At 43.6% G+C, this 21,577-nt stretch overlaps 1 protein-coding gene across 2 annotated transcripts in view; it reads right to left on the reverse strand.

Annotated features, from left to right (window-relative positions):
* ZNF462 (zinc finger protein 462) overlaps positions 1-21,577 on the reverse strand; it is a 137,537-nt gene that overhangs the window by 40,253 nt on the left and 75,707 nt on the right. For both annotated transcript variants that reach the window (XM_077249319.1, XM_077249320.1), the window contains exons 6-7: positions 9,876-9,994; positions 1,627-1,806 (exon numbers count right to left, since the gene is read on the reverse strand). In XM_077249319.1, the coding sequence (XP_077105434.1) occupies positions 1,627-1,806; positions 9,876-9,994 (299 nt within the window). The remainder of the gene's footprint in view (positions 1-1,626; positions 1,807-9,875; positions 9,995-21,577) is intronic.

A 21,577-nucleotide genomic window follows, 5' to 3' on the forward strand; every position in this document is an offset into this window, starting at 1 on the left:
GTAGCCTTATATTCTAGGTTCTTCAAAGTAGCCACCTTTTGCTACTTTTGCACCTTTTGTAGCAAAAGGTGGCTACTTTGAAGAACCTAGGATATAAGACATAATTTCAGTTGTTTCACACTTTTTTATTAAGTACCGTATATACTCGAGTATAAGCCAAGATTTTCAGCCCATTTTTTTGGGCTGAAAGTCCCCCTCTCGGCTTATACTCGAGTCATACCCAGGGGTCGGCAGGGGAGGGGGAGCGGGGGCTGTGTAATTATACTTACCTGCTCCCGGCGCGGTCCCTGCACGTCCCTGCTTCCAGCGCTGCATCTTCTTCCTGTACTGAGCGGTCACATGGTACCGCACATTACGGTAATTAATATGCGACTCCACCTCCCATAGCGGTGGAGCCGCATATTCATTACTGTAATGTGCGGTACCATGTGACCGCTCAGTACAGGAAGAAGATGCAGCGCTGGAAGCAGGGACGTGCAGGGACCGCGCCGGAGCAGGTAAGTATACGGGGAGGGGGAGCGCTGCGCGATAGTCACCTCTCCTCCGTTCCGGTGTGGCTCCGTCTTTGGCGTCCTCTGGCTGTGACGCTCAGGTCAGAGGGCGCGTTGACGTGGTCAGTGCGCGCCGTCTGCCTGAACGTCAGTGCGGAGAACGCTGAAGACGGAGCCACACAGGAAAGAGGAGCAGGTAAATATTAAAAGTGCCGGGGGCCTGAGCGACGGAGAGGTGAGTATGTGATTTTTTTTTTTTCATCGCAGCCACAGCATATGGGGCAAGTGCCTGTATGGATCATCTATGGGGCCATAATGTTTGTGCAGCACTATAAGGGGCAAGTGCCTGTATGGAGCATCTATGGGGCCATAATGTTTGTGCAGCACTATAAGGGGCAAGTGCCTGTATGGAGCATCTATGGGGCCATAATGTTTGTGCAGCACTATAAGGGGCAAGTGTCTGTATGGAGCATCTATGGGGCCATTATTAACCTTTAGACAGGATTATATGGGGAATATTTTAATATGGAGCATCTAATGGGGCCCATCAAACTTTATGGAGCATTATCTGGGGTTCCTGATTCAATATGGATATTCAAAACACTTAACCTACTGATGTCTCAATTAATTTTACTTTTATTCGTATCTATTTTTTCTCTTGAAATTTACCGGTAGCTGCTGCATTTTCCACCCTAGGCTTATACTCGAGTCATTAAGTTTTCCCAGTTTTTTGTGGCAAAATTAGGGGGGTCGGCTTATACTCGGGTTGGCTTATACTCGAGTATATACGGTATATAATTCCACATGTGTTAATTCATAGTTTTGATGCCTTCAGTGTGAATGTACAATTTTCATAGTCATGAAAATACAGAAAAATCTTTAAATGAGAAGGTGTGTCCAAACTTTTGGTCTGTACTGCACATAGGTATTACTTTTTTATATTTAATGGCTTATAGGTAAATATTAAAGATCTGCAGGACATTAGCTAGTAATCTGTGACCACTGGATGGGAGCCCTTGCGAATCTCCTTACTTCACGGCATTCCAGGCTCTTTTTCTGATTATAGCAATAATGCATATTCACAATACAGAATTATAAGCAAAGCAGTGTGACATCACTTTATGAGAGTCCTTACCAAGTAGTCTAGATTCCTTTCCAATCCGTGAGCTTTGCTTAGCACGTGGGCCATTAGGAAGCAGACTGCGCACTTTTGGCAAAGTAAGTGCTTTTTCATGAACGCTTATTGAATGATCCTTTAACTGGCTGATTGTCATTGTTATTACTGGGCAAAACGAGCATTTGTAGCCATGTTCACCTAAAATTAATAAGCAAGAATATTAAGTGCAACTTATATAAATGGGATTCCCAAGATCTACTGTATCTAGAAAGTCGCATCTCTATTAGGTATTGTTACACTTTTTGAAAGTGATTCTTTCATTTTGATGACGTGGGATCTCATTCCCTTGTAATGCTTTTCCTGTGGGACAATTTACCTTTGTTACTCTGCACATATCAATTTATTGCACAGTGTTACTATGTATCTTTTTTATATTCTTTTGCTACTGCATTACATATTGTCTGTTCATGTGCATTAAACCTTTCTTTTTTACTGTATACTATTTGATATCACTTTAGGGATATTGTCTGTCATAACTAATAATAATACTGTAATAATCTTTATTTATATAGCGCCAACATATTCCGCAGCACTTTACAGCTTAACAGTTTCAAAAACAACAGTCATAAGAAATAACATTAGCAGTACAATAATTAAAGCAAAATAAGACGACTCTGCTCGTGAGAGCTTACAATCTACAATAAGGTGGGGGAGATGCAAAGTACAGGTGTGTATTTACAATGATGTATTTACAATGATGGTCCAGCCATCTTCAGGGGGTGGGGGATAGATGGGGATAGTGAATAGGCTACACATACACAAACATAAAATGACTTTGATTTGGGAACGTGATAGGCCGCTCTGAACAAATGTTGAGGGAGCGCCTAAAACTATGTAAATTGTGGATAGTCCTAATATCTTAGGGTAGAGCATTCCAGAGGATTGGCACAGCGCGGGAGAAGTCTTGGAGTAGAGAGTAGGAGGTACGGATTAGTGCAGAGGTTAGTCGAAAGTTGTTTGCAGAGCGCAGCGGTTGGTTAGGCCGAAATGAGGGAGGAGATGTAAGGGGGTGCCGCACTGTGGAGAGCTTTGTGGGTGAGAACAAGTACTTTGAATTGTATGAATTGTATCCTGTAATGAATAGGCAACCAGTGTAACGACTGGCAAAGAGCGGATGCGTCCAAGTAACGATTAGCTAGATGGACAACCCTGGCTGCTGCATTAAGGATAGACTGGAGAGGGGAAAGTTGAGTAAGGGGGAAGCCAATTAGTAGAGCATTGCAGTAGTCCAGGCAGGAGTGGATCAGGGCAACAGTGAGGGTTTTTGTTGTTTCCATGGTGAGAAAAGGACGTATTCTAGAGATGTTCTTTAGGTGTAAGTGGCACGAGCAGTCAAGAGATTGTATATGGGAGGTGAAGGAGAGATTGGAGTCAAACATAACACCCAGACATCGCCTGCTGCCGGGGTGTTATTATGGTGCCACCTACGGAGAGGGAAATGGCAGATTTAGGGAGGTTAGTAGATGGCGGGAGCAGAAGAAGCTCAGTTTTGGAGAGGTTGAGTTTCAGATAGAGAGTGGAAATGATGTTGGAGACTGCGGACAGACAGTCACTGGCGTTCTGTAGTACAGCGGAAGTAAGGTCAGGGGGTGATGTGTGAAGTTGTGTGTCATCAGCATAAAGATGCTACTGAAGGCCAAATCTGCTGATGGTCTGTCCATTTGGGGCCGTGTAGAGGGAGAAGAGAAGGGGGCCAAGGACTGAGCCCTGAGGTATCCCAACAGTGAGAGGAAGAGGAGATGAAGTGGAGCCAGAGAACAGAACACTGAAGGAGCGGTCAGAAAGATAGGAGGAGAACCAGGAGAGAGCAGTGTCCTTAATGCCTAGTGACTGGAGTCTAGAGAGTAGGAGAGGGTGGTCAAGAGTGTCGAAAGCTGCAGAAAGGTCGAGAAGAATGAGCATAGAGTGGTCACCATTACATTTTGCTGTCAGAAGGTCATTGGTCACTTTGATGAGTGCCGTTTCTGTCGAATGAAGGGGCTGGAAAACCGGACTGTGAAGGGTCTAGGAGGGAATGATGGAGAGGTAACGGGTAAGGCGGGAGTAGACCAAGCGCTCCAAGAGATTAGAGATGAAAGGGAGATTGAAAACTGGTCTGTAGTTGTTTGTGCAGGATGGGTCGAGGGTGAGTTTCTTTAGTAATGGAGTAATGATAGAGTGTTTGAAGGAGGAGGGAAAAATGCCAGAGGAGAGGGAGAGATTAAAGATTGTAGTTAGGTGAATTGTGACGATTGGAGAGACTGGAGGAGATGTGAGGGAATGGGGTCGGTAGTGCATGTAGTCGGATGAGAAGAAGAGAGGAGCCTGGAAACTTCTTCTGTGATGGGATCGAATGTGGAGAGTGAGCCAGGGGAAATGCAGGGAGGGATGGGAGTTGCTACGCTTGGTGTCTGGGAGCAGATTTCCTGATGGATGTTATCTATTTTCTCTATAAAGTGGGAGGCCAGGTCATCAGTACAAATGTTTGTGATAGGGGCTTGTGCTTTTGGCCTGAGGAGGGAGTGAAAGGTGTCAAAAAGTTTCTTGAGGTTGTTGGATAGAGAGGAGATCAGAGTGGTGAAGTAGGTCTGTTTGGCGAGGTGAAGGGCAGAGTTATAGGTTTTTAACATAATTTGAAGTGTATGAAGTCTTCTGGTGTGCGAGTTTTCCTCCATAAGCGTTCAGCACTCCTAGAGCATCGCTGGAGAAATCGGGTTTGCGATGTGAGCCAGGGCTGTTTTACTCTGTGCTTGGAGGTTCTGAGGGTGAGGGGCGCTACTTGGTCCAGGGTGCTTCTAAGAGTGTCACTGTAGTGATGTACAGCCAGATCAGGACAGATCAGGACAGGAAAAAGAGGAGACTGGGGACAATGATGAGTGTAGGGAGTCTGAAAGTGTGTGAGGGTTGATAGCGTGTAGATTTCTGAATGTGTGGTAGGTAGGAGGGTGCTGGGGTGGGCAAGGAATTGTGAGTGTGAAGGAGAGAATGTTGTGGTCAGAGAGGGGAAGCGGTGAATTATCTAGGTAGGAGATTGAACAGAGCCGGACTAAGAACAGGTCAAGGGTGTTACCATCTTTGTGTGTTTCAGAGGTTGAGAACTGTGAGAGGCCTAGAGAAGTGGTTAGTGAAAGAAGCTGGGATGCAGATGTGGAAGTGAGGCTGTTAATGGGGATGTTGAAGTCTCCCAGGATAAGGGTTGGGAGTTCTGAGGACATGAAGTGCGGCAGCCAGGCAGAGAAATGGTCCAGGAAGTGGGTGAGCATGGGAGCCGGTATATGACCGTTACTCTGAGGGAGAGGGGACGAAAGAGCCTGATGGTGTGGACCTCAAAAGAAGGGAATGAGAGTGATGGAGCAGGGAGGAATAACCTGGAAAGTGCATATAAAACACATAACTACAGTGGCATGTAAACGTTTGGGCACCCCTGGTCAAAATTACTGTTATTGTGAAAGGGTAAGCAAGTTAAAGATTAAATGATCTCTAAAAGGCCTAAAGTTAAAGATGACACATTTCCTTTGTGTTTTAGTAAAAATAAAAAACATTTTTACATGTTAAAAATAACAAAAAGGAAAATGCGCCAATGCAAAAGTCACCCTTGGAGATTTATGTGCTCAGATAAATTTGACCAAGGTTTCAGATCTTAAAGGGACTCTATCACCTGAATTTGGCGGGCTCTGTTTACGGTGCGATGGGCGGTGTTTTCTGTGCTTTTATTCACCCCTTCATTTCCCGCCGGCCGTAATATTGTCTTGAATTGGATTAGGTTGCCTCTGTAGTACACGCGTACGCAATGCAATCTTGCCTTGCACACGCGCAGTATGCTTTGCCCAACTGCGGGCAAAGCCGAAAAGCATTAGTGCGCATGCATGATGCATTTTGGAAACAAGTCCTGTATACCGATGAGGTTAAAATAGAACTCTTTGGCCACAATGATCAAAGGTATGTGTGGAGAAAAAATGGCACAGAGTTTCAGGAAAAGAACATCTCGCAAACCATTAAGCATGGGGGTGGATCAGTCATTTCTTAGGGTTATTTTGCAGCCAATGGCACGGGGAACATTTCACAGATAGAAAAAATAATGGATTCAATTAAATTTCAACAAATTCTTGAAACATAACACCATCTATAAAAAGCTGAAGTTAAAAAGATGATGGCCTCTACAAATGGATAATGATCCTAAGGACAGAACAAAATCCACAATAGACTACCTCGAAAAGCGCAAGTTGAAAGTTTTACAATGGCCACTGCAGTCACATGATCTGAACATCATTGAAAATCTGTGACCAGACTTTAAAATAGCAGTGCATGCAGGACGACCCAGGAATCTTACAGAACTGGAAGAATTCTCCAAGAAGATTGGATAACAATCCCTCAAACAACAAATTAAAGACTTTTGGCTGGCTACAACAAGTTTTTACAAGCTGTGATATTTTTAAAAAGTGGGTGCTAGTAGGTACTAACCATGTAGGGTGTTCAAACTTTTGCATCTTTTTTGCAATTTTTAAAATGTAAAAGATGAAACAATTTTTTTGGCCTAAAATACAAAGAAAATGTGTCATCTGTAACTTTAGGCCCTTTGAAGATAATTTAATCTTCAACTTGCTTAACTGTTCACAATAACAGTAATTTTGACCAGGGGTGCCCAAACTTTTGAATGCTACTGTATTTCACATATCCTTTATATTTACATGGCTTTATTAGTCATCACGCCTCCTAGTGCCAATGTTTGGCCAAGGAAACATGTTCTGGCATAATATGTGCATTTTTAAACGTTTTTATTTGCCTTGTCTAGGATTTTGTGTTAGTGATATAAAATTTATATTGTTTAAATTTAGGAAGTGCAACCAATCTTTTATAGGTCTTTCCTCTTTTTTTTACTGCATGTTTTTTTTACTGCATGTTTCGCATGTATTTTGGTTAGAACTCTATTAATATACAAGCAACTGCTATATTGTTACTTTTTAGTATTTAATTCTGATGACTTTTTTTCTGTTTATTTTTGTCCATCCTATCACGCTTTATTAGAGTGCTTTTTCTCACCAATAATAATCTTTCAGTTAATGTTTTTTTTTATCCAAGTTTGGATCCTAGACGGTAAAATAGTGCACACAATCTAAAGGAGAAACATTAAACTAAAAGCTCATACAACATTTTCTTATATTTTGTGATCAAATCCAACCAACTCTTGATTAAAAAAAGTTTATTAATTCACAAAATACATTTCTCCTGAAAAAAAAGCATTTTCCCACCTTTGAAATGTTTTTTTTATTTTCAGGTAACTAAAGCATAAAATCATTGAATAATAAAAAGGTACATTTTGAGAAATTGAGAGCTTTACCTAGACTGTATACATTCACATAATCTATCTGTACGATTGAATTCACATGTATTGAATTACTGTATACGCTAGTAAATTCTCTTAATCTAAACATTGTCATGCCATAGGCTTTAGAGTGCAAAAGTATGTGAAAAGTGTGTCAATTTTGCATGTGTTAGGAATTAATTAGGATACGACATCTCTAACTTTTAACAAGCATAGTCATCTGCACTTAATATGTGAGGAATTTTAAACACAATAGAAAAGGAAAGTGGTTAATAAGATGTTTTTTTATTATACCTTGATAACAAGCTGAATTTAAACAAAACCATGAATCTCCTTTAAGATTTGGGACTCTTTTGGACACATCTACTATATAATTGTCTAAGGGTCACTTCTGTCTGTCTGTCTGTCTGTCTTTCTGTCTGTCACGGATATTCATTGGTCGCGGCCTCTGTCTGTCATGTAATCCAAGTCGCTGATTGGTCATGGCAAAACAGCCACAACCAATCAGCGACGGGCACAGTCCGGCGGAAATATGGCCGCTCCTTCCTCCCCGCAGTCAGTGCCCGCTCCGTACTCCCCTCCAGTCAGCGCTCACACAGGGTTAATGGCAGCTTTGACCGCGGTGTAACGCACTCGGTTAATGCTGCTATTAACCCTGTGTGACCAACTTTTTACTATTCATGCTGCCTATGCAGCATGAATAGTAAAACGATCTAATGTTAAAAATAATTAAAAAAAAGAAAAAATAGTTACATACTCACTCTCCGTTGGCCCCCGGATCGACAACAGGCCTTTCCCGATCGCGACGCTCCGGTAACCGGTCCATGCTGCGATCTTGCGAGATGATGACGTAGTGGTCTCACGAGACCGCTACATCATCATCTCGCGAGACTACAATGCACTCTTCAGACCAGAGCGCGCGAGGATCATCGGTAACCGGCCGCTTCGATCTGGGCGCTAACGGAGGGTGAGTATGTAACAATTTTTTATTTTAATTCTTTTTTTTAACAGGGATATGCTGTATACTATGTGGCTGGGCAATATACTACGTGGCTGGGCAATATACTATGTGGCTGGGCAATATACTATGTGGCTGGGCAATATACTATGTGGCTGGGCAATATACTACGTGGCTGGGCAATATACTACGTGGCTAGGCAATATACTACGTGGCTGGGCAATATACTACGTGGCTGGGCAATATACTATGTGGCTGGGCAATATACTATGTGGCTGGGCAATATAATACGTAACTGGGCAATACACTATGTGGCTGGGCAATATACTACGTCGCTGGGCAATATACTACGTGGCTGGGCAATAGCATATTCTAGAATACCCGATGCGTTAGAATCGGGCCACCATCTAGTATAGACATAATGATAAAATATACCATGTACAAATAAGGGCCTGTTCACACAGCGTTTTATAGTGCCTCCATTTCGGACTTCCATTTGAACTCCAGAATGGATGTGCCCCTGATGAAGCTTTTTAAGTATTGAATGAGTCCAAAGTATGAAACTTGTGATCTGTTTGTGCTCCTTTCTGGCGAGGTCCGTCTTGTAAAACGAAAAGGCCCAAGGTCATAGTAGCCTATATTCTTACATGACTCTCCACATTTAAACAAACATGAATATCCAGCCCATAGTACTTGTTTTTTGGTGGTATCTGGAGAAAGCGGGCAACACTGTTCATGCTCATTAAAGGTACCACTGTCCAGATGTATCTATTGTAGAAGTGACTTTAGCACTGAAGAAAATAAAGGCAGCTTCCAGCGAAAAGGACGAATAGATAATATCCAACGTTGAGACCCATGCAAAGCTATTTTTTCAAGGACATCTGTAGCAATTTTCAGCTAGACTTGAAAGTATATGTGCGTGGCGCCGCTCCTAGCACCGCCACTCACACGTACCTACAAGTCTGGTTCTTTCACATTAAAGATGTCCTTGAAAAAGACCTTTGCCTCAGTCAAATCTACTACATTAATCTTCTTCAGTGCTAAGGGTACTGTCACACTCTGCAACTTTCCAACGATCACGACCAGCGATACGACCTGGCCGTGATCGTTGGAAAGTCGTTGTGTGGTCGCTGGGGAGCTGTCACACAGACCGCTCTCCAGCGACCAACGATGCCGAGGTCCCGGGTAACCAGGGTAAACATCGGGTTACTAAGTGCAGGGCCGCGCTTAGTAACCCGATGTTTACCCTGGTTACCAGCGTAAAAGTAAAAAAAAAAAACAGTACATACTCACATTCCGGTGTCCTTCAGGTCCCTTGCCATCTGCTTCCCGCTCTGACTGAGTGCCGCCGTAAAGTGAAAGCAGAGCACAGCGGTGACGTCACTGCTGTGATCTGCTCTTACTTTCCGGCCGGGAGTCAGTCAGAGCGGGAAGCAGACTGCAAGGGACCTGAACGACACCAGAATGTGAGTATGTACGGTTTGTTTTTTTTTACTTTTACGATGGTAACCAGGGTAAACATCGGGTTACTAAGCGCGGCCCTGCGCTTAGTAACCCGATGTTTACCCTGGTTACAAGCGAACGCATCGCTGGATCGCTGTCATACACAACGATCCAGCGATGACAGCGGGAGATCCAGCGACAAAAGAAAGTTCCAAACGATCTGCTACGACGTACGATTCTCAGCAGGGTCCCTGATCGCTGCTGCGTGTCAGACACTGCGATATCGTATGGATATTGCTGGAACGTCACGGATCATACCGTCGTAGCGATCAAAGTGCCACTGTGTGACAGTACCCTAAGGCCACTTTAGTAATATATCTCATGTGTAAGGTAGGCTGAGGACGTGTCCTATAACACATGTTCTCATACATGTTCACAGCCATCTTATCTCTTATTAGTAAAAAAATTCAACAAATACAAAAACAGGGCAGTGCAATTACTCACCACCATGTGCTTTCAAAATGTGCGTTTTCAATCGGCCTTTGTAGGAAGATTTAAAAGGACAATGTTTGCATCTGAATGGTTTGTTATGTCCATGGTGATCTTGGATATGACGATCAAGGCTAAACGCGAAAAAAAAAAGCGACATTGATATCAAGAGATGAGGCCATTTAACACCATTTTCAAAATGCATAGTTTTACAGGCTGACAATTTTGAATGCAACTTTGGTCGCAACTGCAATAGAACTAACAAATGAAAAGTTACGAAATGACATTACAAAAAGTCTGAAATAATAATTATGTTATTTACGTATAACTGGTTAATTTTAATCAACATTAAACTATAAATTAAATTTGTTCTTTACACTGGAAAAATATCATGAGTATCACAAAAAAGAATAGCGATATGTGAGAAGTGTCAATACCCACCAAGTGCTCTAAGTGGTGTAAACGTTGTGTGGGAAGACATGTAATAGCAACACCACTATTATCATAACACGTTTCTGGGAAAACATCCTGGTAGATTTCACTAGGAACTGAAACCTTGTTACATGGCAAAGTTGTAGGCGTTAGGTAGTGTTAAACGAACACTGTCTAGTCACAATAATGTGTGCATGGCAAAAACACAGCAGCCAGTAGATCTAAAGATCGGAATTCTAATGCATTTTGGACCATATGGCCCAAGCAATTTATTTTTCATTTTTCATGAACTAATTTCAAGAGCCGCAAGTTTATTTTTCTGCTGATAAGGCTGTATGAGCCTTTTTTATTACTGGATGAGTTATATTTTGTTGTACATGTAACTTACTCTTATATTTTATTAACTAGACGGTATACCGTTTCGCTGTGACTTCTCCTTGCTGTTCACAGTGCGGTAAACATAACAAATTAATCTAATTTGAAGGATAAAGAACAACATAGCCATGAGCTTGATTTTTTATATCTTTTATTGACCTTTTTGAGGGATTAAAACAAAATGTAAGCCTTTGTCTTTTGGTTTTCAATGGTGAGAGGTAAAAATGAAGAGTTTCATATTCTACTATTTTTTTCACAATAAAAAAAGTTTTTCTTGGAGGACTCAATTTTTTTTACATTTTGTGATAAAAAATAAGTTATCTGTTTTTTTTTGGCGGGTGGGGCTATTTTACATTTTACAGATGCAAAAATAGTCATCCAAAACACGTCTCTGCTAAAACGTATAATGTATGTTTCTGGGTAACCTCTATACATATCATGTATACATAACATATACTGTATGTCTCTGAGTAACTGACATAACTGCATATATGTAGACTGTTACAATATGAAGAAAGTTATGGCATTCGGTGCACACAAAGACTTCTTGCTTCCCTCACTTGAATACAAGAGATGGAGTTGGGAAATTGCCATATTAATTATATACCCGATGACCCGCTGCTGGACTGGTCAACCTGGACATCTATGTTAGCCAGCTGGTCCTCTGTAATATATTGTGGCAGCTAAGGGGTTAAGCAACTGTAGACCGACATTACTGTTCTCTCATCAGTGACTGATGCCATTGTAGGCATTGTGACTTTGTAGCACATAACCCTGCAATCTTGCTAAGCCTGGCTATATAAAAACGAATCAAAGGAAGTTCCCTCTACAGCCGTCATAAAAACACTATATGGTGGTCATAGAGTCTCGGCAGGTTATCAGACCTGAAAATTTAAAGCAAATCCTTCACACTAAAATCTGCATACATTATTAAATATTAAATCTCTCAGACCCTAAGACACTGACACCTCGAATTTGAAAATCCATGTCAGAATGGTTGTGTAATCCTGATATGAGTCCAGTTGTATTCAATGTCCATCCATACAGCTTGTACTAAGCTAAGCAGACCGGTCTTCTCAGCAGAATGGATGGGCACTGTGGAGTTGTTCATTAGGCTAGGAGGGTGGAGAGTAGTTAAACCTTCATAAAGGATTATACACCATTCTGACATGAACCAAAGTAAATGCAGCATACTTATCAGATTTATGTGATGTATTTAATTACTTATTGTGAAATCTGGAGACAGATCTGCTTTACATAAAAATAAAATATATATTGTACATACATGTATATATATATATATATATATATATATATATATATATATATATATATATATACATATTAAAAAAATACAACTTTCTTCTCATCCCCCAATGGGGGTGGTCTTTTTTGTCCTTTCTCATTCTCGGGTCCTCTACCAGAGGCCTGGAAATTTGAGGGTTCTGCGCAGGATCTTAGTTATTCGAAGCATTGCACTTTCTGGACAGAGAGCTCAGATGTTGCTCCTGGGATCTGTTGCAGCCATTTTCCCAACTTAGGGGTCACTGCTCCGAGTGCTCTTATCACCACTGGAATCACTGTTGCCTTCACCTTCCACATCTTCTCCAGTTCTCCTTTGAGGCCCTGGTATTTCTCCAGCCTCTCATATTCCTTCTTTCATATTCCTTCTTTCTGACGTTGCTGTCACTTGGTACTTCCACATCTATTATCATTGCTGTCTTCTGGTCCTTGTTTATTTTCACAATGTCTGGTTAGTTAACCAGCACTTGCTTATCTGTCTGGATCTTGAAGTCCCACAGGATTTTAGCCCTTTTATTCTCCACCACTTTTTCTGGGGTCTCCCACCTGGACTTAGGGGGACATATGCTGTACAGATGTTCCTATGTACAATTCCCGCTACTTGGTTGTGGCGTTCGGTATACACTGTTCCTGCTTGCATCCTGCCACTATGTGTTGGACTGTTTCTGAGGTTTCTTTGCATAGTCTGCACTTTGGGTCTTGTCTTGTGTAGTAGATTCCTGGTTCTATGGATCAGGTACTTAGTGCTTGCTCTTGTGCTGCTATGATTAGTTTTTTGTCCTGTCTCTGAGTCCAGCTTTCTCCAGCCATTGGTAGGATTTCTCCATGTCAGCCACCTCCATTATCTGTCGATGGTACATCCCATGCAGCGACTTGTCTTGCCATGGCGCTTCATGTTCCTGTTCTTCCTTCCAGGTCTGATGTTGCTGCCTTTGTTTTCTCTCAGCATCTCATCTTTTGGTGCCATTTTTTTTGTATTCCTGGATACTCCCTGTTTCATCTGCGATGGTGGCTTAGATGCTTATCAAGCCTCGACCACCCTCCTTTCTGTTGGTATACAATCTTTGGGTGTTAGACTTAGGGTGGAGACCTCCATGCATTGTGAGCTTTCGTGTCTTCACATCTGCAGCTTCCATCTCTTCCTTTGGCCAGGACACTATGCCACAGGATATCTGATAACTGGCAGGGCATATGCATTGATGGCGCAGATTTTATTCTTCCCATTGTGCTGGCTCTTCAGGACCTGTCTTACCGATTGATGGTATATGGATGTTGCTGCTTTCCTTGCCTCCTCATCAAGGCTACCGTATCCCTGTGGGATGTCGATGTACTTGTAGCATGTCTGTACATCTGCTATGTACCGTCCTGGTAATTCCACGTGATCAGTCTTAACCTCCTTGCCTCTTTTTATTACCAACCGGCCACACTTCTCTAGTCCAAAGGACAACCAGATGTCTTCACTGTAGATCCTTGTCAGGTGGATTAGTGAATTGATGTCTTGTTCATTTTTCGCATACAGCTTGACGTCATCCATGTAGAGGAGGTGGCTGATGGTGCTTCCACTCTTGAACTTGTATCCATAGCCAGACTCTGTAATTATCTGACTGAGGGGGCTCAAGCCTATGTAGAACAGCAATGGGGACAGTGCATCACCTTGGTATATGCCGCATTTGATGGTCACTTGTGCTAGTTGTCTTGAGTTGACTTCCAATCTTGTTCTCCATAGCCCCATTGAGTTTCTGAGGAAGGTTCTTAATTTCCTGTTGACATTATAGAAAGCCAAGCATTCACAGATCCATGTGTGTAGCACTGAGTCATAGGCTTTCCTGTAGTCAATCCAGGCTGTGCTGAGATTGGTCTGTCTGGATCTTGAGTCTTGAGCAACTGCTCTATCTACTATGAGATGGTGCTTAGAGCCTCTGATGTTGGTCCCAATGCCTTTCTGAGCTGATTCATGTACTGGTTCATATCTACTATATAATTGCCTAAGGGTACTTCCGTCTGTCCTTCTGTAACGGTTATTTGTTCGCTGATTGGTCTCGGCAGCTGCCTGTCATGGCTGCCGCGACCAATCAGCGACGCGCACAGTCCAGAAAAAATGGCCGCTTACTCCCCGCACTCACTGCCGACGCGTCCGCATACACAGCTCACACAGGGTTAATGCTGGCGGTAACGGACCGTGTTATGCCGCGGGTAACGCTGTTGTGAAATTGGATTTTGGGCTCCCCCGGTGGCCACTGGTGGAATTGAACTGGTGTGCATCATCCCCTCTGTTCACCTGTTTCCATCAGGATGTGGGAGTCGCTATTTAACCTTGCTCCTCTGTCACTTCCATGCCGGTCAACATTGTAATCAGAAGCCTTTCTGTGCATGTTCCTGCTGCTAGACAACTCCCAGCTAAGTTGGACTTTAGTCCTCGTTTGTTTTTGCATTTTGTTCCAGTTCACAGCTGTAGTTTCGTTTCTGTGTCTGGAAAGCTCTTGTGATCTGAAATTGCCACTCTGATGTTATGAGTTAATACTAGAGTCTTAAAGTAATTTCAGGATGGCGTTTTGATAGGGTTTTCAGCTGACCATGAAAGTGCCCTTTCTGTCTTCCTGCTATCTAGTAAGCGGACCTCAATTTTGCTAAACCTATTTTCATACTACGTTTGTCATTTCATCTAAAATCACCGCCAATATATGTGGGGGCCTCTGTCTGCCTTTCGGGGAAATTTCTCTAGAGGTGAGCCAGGACTATATTTTCCTCTGCCAGGATTAGTTAGTCCTCCGGCCGGCGCTGGGCGTCTAGGGATAAAAAACGTAGGCAACGCTACCCGGCTACTGTTAGTTGTGCGGCAGGTTTAGTTCATGGTCAGTTTAGTTTCCATCCTTCCAAGAGCTAGTACTTATGTTTGCTGGGCTATGTTCTCTTGCCATTGAGAACCATAACAGTTTGACCGGCCGCAAAGGGTTAAATTAATTGACAGAGAAAGGAGAGAAAAGAGAAGTCTGCTGAAGATATATATTTTTTTTTCCCTTCCCTTCAGTTCTGAGTGTGCTTGTAATTGAATCTCTTGCAAGTCTGCCTATATTGCAGCCCTTCTCTCTCTCTCTCTCCTTCTAATCCTGGAATGGCTCTGTGTTCACCTGTTTAAAATGGATATTCAGAGTTTAGCTGCAGGTTTGAATAATCTCACCACGAAAGTTCAAAATTTACAAGATTTTGTTGTTCATGTTCCTATATCTGAACCTAGAATTCCTTTGCCTGAATTTTTCTCGGGGAATAGATCTTGCTTTCAAAATTTCAAAAATAATTGCAAGTTGTTTTTGTCCCTGAAATCTCGCTCTGCTGGAGATCCTGCTCAGCAGGTCAGGATTGTGATTTCCTTGCTCCGGGGCGACACTCAGGATTGGGCTTTTGCATTGGCTCCAGGGGATCCTGCGTTGCTCAATGTGGATGCGTTTTTTCTGGCCTTGGGGTTGCTTTATGAGGAACCTCAGTTAGAGCTTCAGGCGGAAAAGGCCTTGATGTCCCTATCTCAGGGGCAAGACGAAGCTGAAATATACTGCCAGAAATTCCGTAAATGGGCTGTGCTTACTCAGTGGAATGAGTGCGCCCTGGCGGCGAATTTCAGAGAGGGTCTCTCTGATGCCATTAAGGATGTTATGGTGGGGTTCCCTGTGCCTGCGGGTCTGAATGAGTCCATGACAATGGCTATCCAGATCGATAGGCGTCTGAGGGAGCGCAAACCTGTGCACCATTTGGCGGTGTCTACTGAGAAGACGCCAGAGAATATGCAATGTGATAGAATTCTGTCCAGAAGTGAACGGCAGAATTTAAGACGAAAAAATGGGTTGTGCTTCTATTGCGGTGATTCAACTCATGTTATATCAGCATGCTCTAAGCGTACTAAGAAGCTTGATAAGTCTGTTTCAATTGGCACTTTACAGTCTAAGTTTATTCTATCTGTGACCCTGATTTGTTCTTTATCATCTATTACCGCGGATGCCTATGTCGACTCTGGCGCCGCTTTGAGTCTTATGGATTGGTCCTTTGCCAAACGCTGTGGGTATGATTTGGAGCCTCTTGAAACTCCTATACCCCTGAAGGGGATTGACTCCACCCCATTGGCTAGTAATAAACCACAATACTGGACACAAGTAACTATGCGGATTAATCCGGATCATCAGGAGATTATTCGCTTTCTTGTGCTGTATAACCTACATGATGTGTTGGTGCTTGGATTGCCATGGCTGCAATCTCATAACCCAGTCCTTGACTGGAAAGCTATGTCTGTGTTAAGCTGGGGATGTAAGGGGACGCATGGGGACGTACCTGTGGTTTCCATTTCATCATCTATTCCCTCTGAGATTCCTGAATTCTTGACTGAATATCGTGACGTTTTTGAAGAACCTAAGCTTGGTTCATTACCTCCGCACCGGGAGTGCGATTGTGCCATAGATTTGATTCCGGGTAGTAAATACCCTAAGGGTCGTTTATTTAATCTGTCTGTGCCTGAACATGCTGCTATGCGAGAATATATAAAGGAGTCCTTGGAAAAGGGACATATTCGTCCTTCGTCATCTCCCTTAGGAGCCGGTTTTTTCTTTGTGGCTAAGAAAGATGGCTCTTTGAGGCCGTGTATTGATTATCGGCTTTTGAATAAAATCACGGTTAAATATCAATATCCGTTGCCACTGCTGACTGATTTGTTTGCTCGCATAAAGGGGGCCAAGTGGTTCTCTAAGATAGATCTCCGTGGGGCGTATAATTTGGTGCGAATTAAGCAGGGGGATGAGTGGAAGACCGCATTTAATACGCCCGAGGGCCACTTTGAGTATTTGGTGATGCCTTTTGGTCTTTCAAATGCCCCTTCAGTCTTTCAGTCCTTTATGCATGACATTTTCCGTGATTATTTGGATAAATTTATGATTGTGTATCTGGATGATATTTTGATTTTTTCGGATGACTGGGACTCTCATGTCCGGCAGGTCAGGAGGGTTTTTCAGGTTTTGCGGTCTAATTCCTTGTGTGTGAAGGGTTCTAAGTGCGTTTTTGGGGTTCAAAAGATTTCCTTTTTGGGATATATTTTTTCCCCCTCTTCCATCGAGATGGATCCTGTCAAGGTTCAGGCTATTTGTGATTGGACGCAACCTTCTTCTCTTAAGAGTCTTCAGAAATTTTTGGGCTTTGCTAACTTTTATCGTCGATTTATTGCTGGTTTTTCTGATGTTGTTAAACCATTGACTGATTTGACTAAGAAGGGTGCTGATGTTGCTGATTGGTCCCCTGCTGCTGTGGAGGCCTTTCGGGAGCTTAAGCGCCGCTTTTCTTCCGCCCCTGTGTTGCGTCAGCCTGATGTTGCTCTTCCTTTTCAGGTTGAGGTCGACGCTTCTGAAATCGGAGCTGGGGCGGTTTTGTCGCAGAGAAGTTCCGATTGTTCCGTGATGAGACCTTGTGCCTTTTTCTCGCGTAAATTTTCGCCCGCCGAGCGGAATTATGATGTTGGGAATCGGGAGCTTTTGGCCATGAAGTGGGCTTTTGAGGAGTGGCGTCATTGGCTTGAGGGGGCTAGACATCAGGTGGTGGTATTGACTGACCACAAAAATCTAATTTATCTTGAGTCCGCCAGACGCCTGAATCCTAGACAGGCGCGCTGGTCGTTGTTTTTCTCTCGGTTTAATTTTGTGGTGTCCTACCTGCCGGGTTCTAAGAATGTTAAGGCGGATGCCCTTTCTAGGAGTTTTGAGCCTGACTCCCCTGGTAACTCTGAACCTACAGGTATCCTTAAGGATGGAGTGATATTGTCTGCCGTTTCTCCAGACCTGCGGCGGGCCTTGCAGGAGTTTCAGGTGGATAGACCTGATCGTTGCCCACCTGGTAGACTGTTTGTTCCTGATGATTGGACCAGTAAAGTCATTTCTGAGGTTCATTCTTCTGCGTTGACAGGTCATCCTGGAATCTTTGGTACCAGGGATTTGGTGGCAAGGTCCTTCTGGTGGCCTTCCCTGTCTCGAGATGTGCGAGGCTTTGTGCAGTCTTGTGACGTTTGTGCTCGGGCCAAGCCTTGTTGTTCTCGGGCTAGTGGATTGTTGTTGCCCTTGCCTATCCCGAAGAGGCCCTGGACGCACATCTCGATGGATTTTATTTCGGATCTTCCTGTTTCTCAGAAGATGTCTGTCATCTGGGTGGTGTGTGACCGTTTCTCTAAGATGGTCCATTTGGTTCCCCTGCCTAAGTTGCCTTCTTCTTCCGAGTTGGTTCCTCTGTTTTTTCAAAATGTGGTCCGTTTGCATGGTATTCCGGAGAATATCGTTTCTGACAGAGGAACCCAATTCGTGTCTAGATTTTGGCGAGCATTCTGTGCTAGGATGGGCATAGATTTGTCTTTCTCGTCTGCTTTCCATCCTCAGACTAATGGCCAGACCGAGCGGACGAATCAGACCTTGGAGACATATTTGAGGTGTTTTGTGTCTGCAGATCAGGATGATTGGGTTGCTTTTTTGCCTTTAGCGGAGTTTGCCCTCAATAATCGGGCCAGCTCTGCCACCTTGGTGTCTCCTTTTTTCTGTAATTCGGGGTTTCATCCTCGATTTTCTTCTGGTCAGGTGGAATCTTCGGATTGTCCTGGAGTGGATGCTGTGGTGGAGAGGTTGCATCAGATTTGGGGGCAGGTAGTGGACAATTTGAAGTTGTCCCAGGAGAAGACTCAGCTTTTTGCCAACCGCTGGCGTCGGGTTGGTCCTCGGCTTTGTGTTGGGGACTTGGTGTGGTTGTCTTCTCGTTTTGTCCCTATGAGGGTTTCTTCTCCTAAGTTTAAGCCTCGGTTCATCGGCCCGTACAAGATATTGGAGATTCTTAACCCTGTGTCCTTCCGTTTGGACCTCCCTGCATCTTTTTCTATTCATAATGTTTTTCATCGGTCATTGTTGCGCAGGTATGAGGTACCGGTTGTGCCTTCCGTTGAGCCTCCTGCTCCGGTGTTGGTTGAGGGCGAGTTGGAGTACGTTGTGGAAAAAATCTTGGACTCCCGGGTTTCCAGACGGAAACTCCAGTATCTGGTCAAATGGAAGGGATACGGTCAGGAGGATAATTCTTGGGTGACTGCCTCTGATGTTCATGCCTCCGATCTGGTCCGTGCCTTTCATAGGGCTCATCCTGATCGCCCTGGTGGTTCTGGTGAGGGTTCGGTGCCCCCTCCTTGAGGGGGGGGTACTGTTGTGAAATTGGATTTTGGGCTCCCCCGGTGGCCACTGGTGGAATTGAACTGGTGTGCATCATCCCCTCTGTTCACCTGTTTCCATCAGGATGTGGGAGTCGCTATTTAACCTTGCTCCTCTGTCACTTCCATGCCGGTCAACATTGTAATCAGAAGCCTTTCTGTGCATGTTCCTGCTGCTAGACAACTCCCAGCTAAGTTGGACTTTAGTCCTCGTTTGTTTTTGCATTTTGTTCCAGTTCACAGCTGTAGTTTCGTTTCTGTGTCTGGAAAGCTCTTGTGATCTGAAATTGCCACTCTGATGTTATGAGTTAATACTAGAGTCTTAAAGTAATTTCAGGATGGCGTTTTGATAGGGTTTTCAGCTGACCATGAAAGTGCCCTTTCTGTCTTCCTGCTATCTAGTAAGCGGACCTCAATTTTGCTAAACCTATTTTCATACTACGTTTGTCATTTCATCTAAAATCACCGCCAATATATGTGGGGGCCTCTGTCTGCCTTTCGGGGAAATTTCTCTAGAGGTGAGCCAGGACTATATTTTCCTCTGCCAGGATTAGTTAGTCCTCCGGCCGGCGCTGGGCGTCTAGGGATAAAAAACGTAGGCAACGCTACCCGGCTACTGTTAGTTGTGCGGCAGGTTTAGTTCATGGTCAGTTTAGTTTCCATCCTTCCAAGAGCTAGTACTTATGTTTGCTGGGCTATGTTCTCTTGCCATTGAGAACCATAACATAACGCACTCCGTTACCGCTGCTATTAACCCTGTGTGTCCCCAACTTTGTACTATTGACGCTGCCTATGCGGCATCAATAGTACAAAATGTAATGTTAAAAATAATAAATAAAAAAACCTGCTATACTCACCCTCCGCCGCCTTTCTCGCTCCTCGCCACGCTCCCCGGACCGCTCCATTACAACCGTCAGCTTGCGGTTCGGTCCCGTCCCAGGGCTGGTGTGCGGCAAGGACCTGCCGTGACGTCACGGTCATGTGACCGCGACGTCTCATAGGTCCTGCTCCCACCAGCCCTGGCACTTGCAATGGAACTCGGCTTCAGGAAAATGGCCGCCGCGATCTCGATCTGCGCATGCGCGGCATCCCGCGGCCAATTTCCTGAAGCCGAGCACTACCATCTGCACAGGATCCCAGGAAGAGGAGACACGGGACGCCGAGGAGCAGCGACAAGAATGGTGAGTATGATACACTACAAGGGGCCCTCGGATCGTTAGGTGAGTATGTTTATTTTTTATTTTTTGGCCCTGTGACATACGTGCCTCGGTAATATACTACGTCACTGGGCAATATCCTACGTGGCTCTGCTGTATACTACAAGGCTGGGCAATATACTACGTGGCTGGACAATATACTATGTGGCTCTGTGCAATATACAACGTAGCTGCGCAATATCCTACGTCGCTGTGCTGTATACTATGTAGCTGGGCAATATACTACGTGGCAGGGCAATACACTACAAGGCTGGGCAATATACTACGTGGCTCTGCTGTATACTACAAGACTACGTGGCTGGACAATATACTACAAGGCTGGGCAATATACTACAAAGCTGTGCAATATACTATGTGGCTCTGTGCAATATACTACGTAGCTGCGCAATATCCTACGTCGCTGTGCTGTATACTATGTAGCTGGGCAATACACTACGTAAATGGCCAATATACTACGTGGACATGCATATTCTAGAATACCCGATGCGTTAGAATCGGGCCACCATCTAGTGGTTCTATAGCTTGGTAGGCTATTGGGTGGTAGTTGGATGGAACTGTTCCTTTGTGAGGATCCTTCATGAGCAGCACCATTCTTCCTTGTGTTAGCCAAGCTGGGTGGTGGCCTGCTTCTAGTAGGTGGTTCATCTGCTTTGCCAAGCGTTCATGTAACACTTTTAATTTCTTTAGGGCCAGATGCAGAACCTGGATCTGATGAAATGCTAATATGTATATATATATATATATATATATATATATATATATATATATATATATATATATATATATATATATATATATATATATATATATATATATATAGTACAGATAAAAAGTTTGGACACATCTCATTTAAAGATTTTTCTGTATTTTCATGTCTATGAAAATTGTACATTCACACTGAAGGCATCAAAACTATGAATTAACACATGTGGAATTATATACTTAACAAAAAAGTGTGAAACAACTGAAAATATGTCTTATATTCTAGGTTCTTCAAAGTAGCCACCTTTTGCTTTGATGACTGCTTTGCACACTCTTGGCATTCTCTTGATGAGTTTCAAGAGGTTTGTTGGTCTTCCAACAATATTGAAGGAGTTCCCAGAGATGCTTAACACTTGTTGGCCCTTTTGGTTGCATTCTGCGGTCCACCTCACCCCAAACCATCTCGAATGGGTTCAGGTCTGGTG

Source organism: Ranitomeya variabilis, chromosome 1, assembly GCF_051348905.1.
Source record: "Ranitomeya variabilis isolate aRanVar5 chromosome 1, aRanVar5.hap1, whole genome shotgun sequence".
Lineage (NCBI taxonomy): Eukaryota > Metazoa > Chordata > Amphibia > Anura > Dendrobatidae > Ranitomeya > Ranitomeya variabilis.